The 5,930-nt window shown below is 49.9% G+C and overlaps 1 protein-coding gene across 1 annotated transcript; it reads left to right on the top strand.

The window, feature by feature from the left end:
* Positions 1–1,063: 1,063 nt before the first annotated feature.
* On the top strand, positions 1,064–4,258 carry LOC135821121 (uncharacterized). Its single transcript, XM_065334187.1, has 2 exons — positions 1,064–1,918; positions 3,540–4,258. The coding sequence occupies exons 1-2, from the start codon at positions 1,235–1,237 to the stop codon at positions 4,101–4,103; spliced, it is 1,248 nt and encodes a 415-aa protein (XP_065190259.1). The 5' UTR covers positions 1,064–1,234; the 3' UTR covers positions 4,104–4,258.
* The last annotated feature ends 1,672 nt before the right edge of the window (positions 4,259–5,930 follow it).

Genomic DNA, 5,930 nt, shown 5'->3' with positions numbered 1-5,930 from the left:
CTAATTCGTTACTGTTATGCAGGCGCGTGCCCCGTATGGGTTCCTGGGTGCCCGGAACCCCCTTTTTTCGCTCAAAATGCAGAATTTTGCTTCATTTTTTTGAAATTTTTCCGGGGGACACCCCGGAACCCCCCTTGAAGGGCACCGGCGCACGCGCCTGGGTCACTTATGCACACTTGTTTCAGCCGCTGGCCCTGGCCATGCAGCTTGGTCAAACACACAGACTCATCACTGGGATGCTGGAGTCACCACAAATCGAACATACCGCACTGTGTCATGCACATGAACATGACCCAGTGCGGTATGTTCGATTACACGCATTTCGGTCAATTCTAGAATTAGTTATTGTTGATGCACAGCTAGTTCGATTACACAAAAAGTGACAAATTCCGTCGTTAGAATTGATTTTATCCAATTCCGTCAAATCCGTCAATTCTGAAGAGAGGGCGGAATTTCTCTAATTCTGGCGCCAGAATTGCACACTCGGTGTGTTACCGGTCTGGTCATGCATGACTCAAGTCAAGGAAGAGCCTCCCTGAGCTGGCCGGTGTGGCGCGAAAGCAGGGCTACAACTGCATGTAGTTGCTACTTTTGTCTTCCCGAAAAGCTAATTGCCGCAGTTGAGATTCCGCTGGGAGCTGATTATTAGACCAGATCATTTTGGGTGGTCCTTTCGCACACGCGTTCAGTTTTATCGAAGCACAATATTGTTGCCGACATGGAGCCTTCGCCGGGATGGACCGGTACGCGAAGCTGGGTCGATGCGCGTGCGAGGGTGTACGTGATATCTTTTTACGACCAATTTTGTTTGTGATATGCCATGAATAAACTGCGTTGTGAATTCCAGTCGTTCGTTTACATGGCCGGAATTCGTACATTTTGGTCATTCGAGAATTACAAAACCCAGTTCCAGAATTGTGTAAACGTGTAATCGAAAGCGCCCATTGTGCTACTATCAAGTATATGTATCATGTTTGACATACTACTAGTACTAGCAGTATGCTGGGAATCAGATCAATGATCATGCTGCCATTGCCATTGGTGGAATAAGGACATGACAGAATCCTGCCTACCGCTAGTACACCGGTTGGTCCATCTTCGAGATCGTCTGACATCGAGAGAGGGAGTGGAGCGGGGAGAGACGGACGACGCTGTCAACGCTGTCGACCATCACATTTTAGCTCAGCTCCCGCAAGCAAAATAATTAGTTGTATCGTTCTAAGCCACCGGCAGGATGAGTCCAAGGGTATTTTCAGTCTCCGTTGGAGTGTTGCTGGCTCTGCTGCAAGTCGTACCGTCGACTATTGCTCTCGACAATGGACTGGCACTCACTCCGCCTCTGGGCTGGAGCTCGTGGCTTGCACTGGGCGAGCGAGATTACTGCGACGAGAAAACTCTGCGGGATAGCACGGACGCACTGATCGAGACCGGCTTGGCCGCAGCCGGCTACAATACGGTCATGATATCCGACTGCTGGGGAGCCGCGGGTCGCAGCACCGCCGGAAAGCTGTTGGCTAACACCACGCGCTTTCCGAGCGGGTCGCTCGCCGGCGTGATCGACTACATCCACTCGAAGGGTCTGCGCGCCGGCGTCTACCAAGACATCGGCACGTACACTTGCGTGGGACGTCGGTCCGGCATGTACGGCCATTATACGAGCGACGCCCAGCAGCTAGCCCTGGAGTGGAAAATCGACTGGATCAAGATCGACAACTGCAACGACCCGAAAAAGCCGACGGATCTCTACCCGCAGGTAGCGAAGGCGTTCAATGACACGAAGCGCCCGGTGCTGATAAATCTATGCGAATGGGGTGTGGAGGACCCGTGGAAGTGGGCGCCGGAATGTGGAAACTCGTGGAGAGTGACTGGCGACCACATGGACGAGTTCAAGAGCACACGTGGAATCATTCTAAAGCAGGTGAGAGGGGCATGGCATGCAGGGAAGCAACATTGCCAACAATTCAGTGTTTTAAAAACAGTCCGGATATAACATACGGTAAAACCTGTGACTGCCGACCACTCCTTGGGGCCAGAGAAAGCGGTCTTTAGTGGCAAGTGGTTCTTAGTTAGAGGTTTGCACCACACAACCGTAATATGTGAGAGCGTCCGTGCCTGGCGAAGTGGTCTGTAGTACCAGGCTGGTCGCTAGTCACGGTGGTCTTTAGTTACAGGTTTTACCGTACCACGGATATAGTCATAAATGTACCACGGATATACCGTAAAGTACCGATAATCCCCCCCCCCCCCCCCCCTCCCCAAACACACACACATAACGTGTCGCTTCCCAGCTGGTTTTACGGCAGGGGCGGGAATTGGATCAAGTCGGTTCAAGTGCAGCACGACGTCGCTTCGCAGGCAGAAATTAGAGAGGGGGCGAATCAACGGTACTGTAAGGCATATGTAGCTTACCATCAAGAGTACATAAAATATGACATTGCACTCTTTATGTACTCTTGATACCATGGATATAGCATACCCATACTTCTGAAGTACTTGCTTTAGGAGCTGCATCTGCGCCTCAATCCAAGAGGGTGGTGGCGTTCATGCAGATGCGGAAAACTCGGCTTCCAGCCGAGTCTCACGCGAACAGTTATTTTTTTATCAACCGCCGTTATTCGCAAGGTTGCATGTTGGCTGACTCATGGAACAGTTACATGCTGCCATCCTCAGCTCGCTTTTGCGCATCTGTGTATGCATTTATCACCACATGCACTTAACCCCAAGTCAAATAAAAAATCAACAACAACAATTTTGACTCGGATGATGAGCGAATTTAATTATTGTAAAAAAAAAGGAGAAGGTCAAAATGTTACTAGTATGACTAACTGTCCACCAACGTAACCAGATCATATGCATGGCTAGGTTTGGGGACAGTAACTATTCATAACTCGTAACATGTTGTCCTTCTCCTTTTTTTACCATAACAACAACAGCAACAACTGTTTTCGTTTGTTGCATGCCGCTCTTACAGCTTGCTTGCACACAGATTGGAAGGACGTCATGATGCGTTGCTTGTATGGTGTGAGTGCATTTCTGTTATAACAAACTTTGGCTATAAAGAACTAATTCTCCTGCACAGTGGTGTTCGTTATATCGGGAGTCAACTGTACTGTATTTCCCCGAATACCAGGCACACCTTTTTACACTAAAATTCAGGGTAAAAAAGGGGGTGCGACTTACAATCGAGCATGCCTTACTACTGAAGTGAATATATCGAAACTTTATTGCTCAAACGTGAAAAATGGGGATGCGACTTACAATCGAGTGCGACTTTTCTAACGTTATATGCGACTTCAAGCCGGGTAAATACGGTATTCATTTGTTGTCTCCGATCCTGATGATTTGCATTTTGCATGAAACACGTGGGTAGAGGCATCTAATCACTTTTGCTCCACCGGATTTTTTCGTTTGTATCCCTTTGTTGCGTGCTTTGTTTCCAAAGCTGGTTGTGTTCTTCAACACTATTGTGTAACCGGTGGTAACGCGAACATGTAAACTGTACTTTTTCTCTCTCTTTTTTTGTTTGTTTGCTTTCACAGATCGGAATGAGCAACTACAGTGGTGCTGCCAAGCATGGCTGGAATGACATGGATATGGTTTTCACGGGCCTGGCCGACCAGCAGCCGCCGGGCAAGCGTTACTTCCCGGGCCAGACGCACACGGAGTACGTGACCGAGTTCAGCATGTGGGCGCTGCTGCAGAGCCCGCTGGTCTGGACGGGCGATGTGCGCAACATGTCCGACTTCCAGCGCGCCGTACTGCTCAACTTTGACGTTCTCGCCGTGCACAACGACACTAGCGCACCGCAGGGCGACCTCATCGGCAAGCTCGACAAGGCCGGCGACGTGCAGGTGTGGCGTAAGCTGATCAACGACCGCCGCAACCAGGCCGTCGTGGTGGTGAACCTCGGCGAGACGGCGTTCCCGGCGGCGCGCGTCACGTTCGAGATGCTCGGGCTGAGCGCCACGACGCAGGCGATCGTGACGGATCTGTGGAGCAAGGTGAACGTAACGGCCATCGGCGCCTACCCGCAGGCCGCCAGTGGCCGCAGCCTGGACCCGCACGCCTGCTTCATGGTCAAAGTATTCCCACTTCCAATATAGAGTAGTGGGTCAGAGTCCCTTCCCAGGGGCGGATCTAGGGGTTCCGCGGAACCCCTCAATTTCGTTAATGTGCTACTGGCAACCATATGCTTATCCATGTACATGTATCAGCTATTCAGTTTTGGCTAAACTGGAACCCCCCTGTATACAGATCACTGGATCCGCTGCTGCTTCCATGTGGCCACTCAGCGGCGTGGGACGTGATCATGTGCACAGTGGAACTAACATGGCCCCCACATCACATGACCAGTGGCCGCAGTCTGGACCCGCACGCCTGCGTCATGAGGGCTGTATGTCCACTGCCAATATTGAGTACGGTCCTCTCGGTCGCCGAACAACTGGGCCCGGGGGGGGGGGGGGGGGGGGGGGGTGAGCCTCCTAGCCTAGATCGTCTTATTCTCATGTATTACTGCCGGTGCGCGGTTGAGTCGCCGTGTATACTTTGGTATGATGTGCTTTGGTGAAATTCTAGCCTGGCCGTTCTTCGGCGCTCCGCTCTTCATCGCCCGACGGTAATCGCGGTACTGTAGTCGTTATCATGTGACTCCTGTGAGTGGAACGTGATCACGGCTGCATGCATGTGGACAGTGGAACCAACATGGCCGACGTCATCATGATCACGACCCGAAATAAAACAGATCTGGATGCTGGTTTATAATTATACCCACAAACCTTTATACAAGTAGTGAAAACTTTCAAAATGTTCAAGAGCCTGAAGTGTGTTCTTCACCTAATTCTCAGTACAATTGCATTCTTGTCTTCAAGGAATTGTCCACAAACCTTTCTACCTAATGACAGTTGTGTGATCATTGCTTTGTGCATGAAACCTGGTGTTACAACCCACATCTAATCCTCTTCGTGTGGTATGAGCCACATATACAGGAGGTTAAAACAAACAATAAGAGGACGGAAAAGTGTTTTAACTCTGAGTTTCACGCACTAAGCGATCATCAAAAAACATATGCAGGGGATTAATCGGGTAGTCGTCAAATTCGGTGACTCCCTGCATGCGGTGGTGGTACGATGGGAAGGTGCTGGACTGACCAACATTAGAGAGGTTAAGCCCCACGTAATTTGGACATGACGCGAAATTTCCGCTCTCGTTATTTACCGTGTTGGAAAACAAAGCAAGGGCCCTAGGGAGCTGTATCTAACTTCGAAATTTGTCGTATTATGCCAGATTTCAACCCATTTGACGTGAGAATGCGCGTCAGGTCACAAGTAACGTGCGCAGCTTAGGGCATGTTCCATGCATATCATGAATGATTGTCACATCTAGATGGAGACTAGGGGAGGGGAAGAAGAGAGAGAGTGAAAGAGGGGGGGGGGGGGGGGGGGGGGAGAAGAGCAGCAGCCACAGCAAAACAACAATATCGTGCAAGGAAGCCAAAGTCACTCACAGCTTGCAAGTGTAGTTTTGATAACGCTTCGCTCTTCATTGAGATATCTACCATTCTCTTTTTTTTCTCCTTATTTCTCCCCACCCCTCCTTCCATGTAACATAGTAACATATTCGCTGCCTTGTCATTGAGCATTTGTGCTCGTTTGGATTAGCGAATTCAAATACAGTATACAAACAAACAAACCGTGAACAAGTGTAATCATACTAATAGAGAGGTTCAGATGCACGTTATTTCCGACGTGACGCGAAAGTTCAGCTCACGTTATTTGGCTCATGCGTCGAAACACAACGCGAGTGACCTGCAGCTCACGTCGAAGTTTAGAGTTTTACGGCAAATTTGACGTGAAATTGCGCGTCACGTCGGAAATAACGTACATCTTAACCTCTCTAACCACACACGAGACCCACCATGGACACGCATCATG

The sequence above is a fragment of the Sycon ciliatum genome, chromosome 7 (genome assembly GCF_964019385.1).
Source record: "Sycon ciliatum chromosome 7, ocSycCili1.1, whole genome shotgun sequence".
NCBI lineage: Eukaryota > Metazoa > Porifera > Calcarea > Leucosolenida > Sycettidae > Sycon > Sycon ciliatum.
Note: the sequence above shows the minus strand (reverse complement) of the source record. Positions and strands in the feature narration are given on the sequence as shown.

What these genes read in the sequence shown, in the direction of transcription:
- LOC135821121 (XM_065334187.1), top strand. Translation starts at nt 1,235, where the DNA reads ATGAGTCCAAGGGTATTTTCAGTCTCCGTTGGAGTGTTGCTGGCTCTG. An exon ending in GTGGAATCATTCTAAAGCAG is followed by an intron (nt 1,919 to 3,539) that starts GTGAGAGGGGCA and finishes TTGCTTTCACAG; the next exon opens with ATCGGAATGAGCAACTACAG.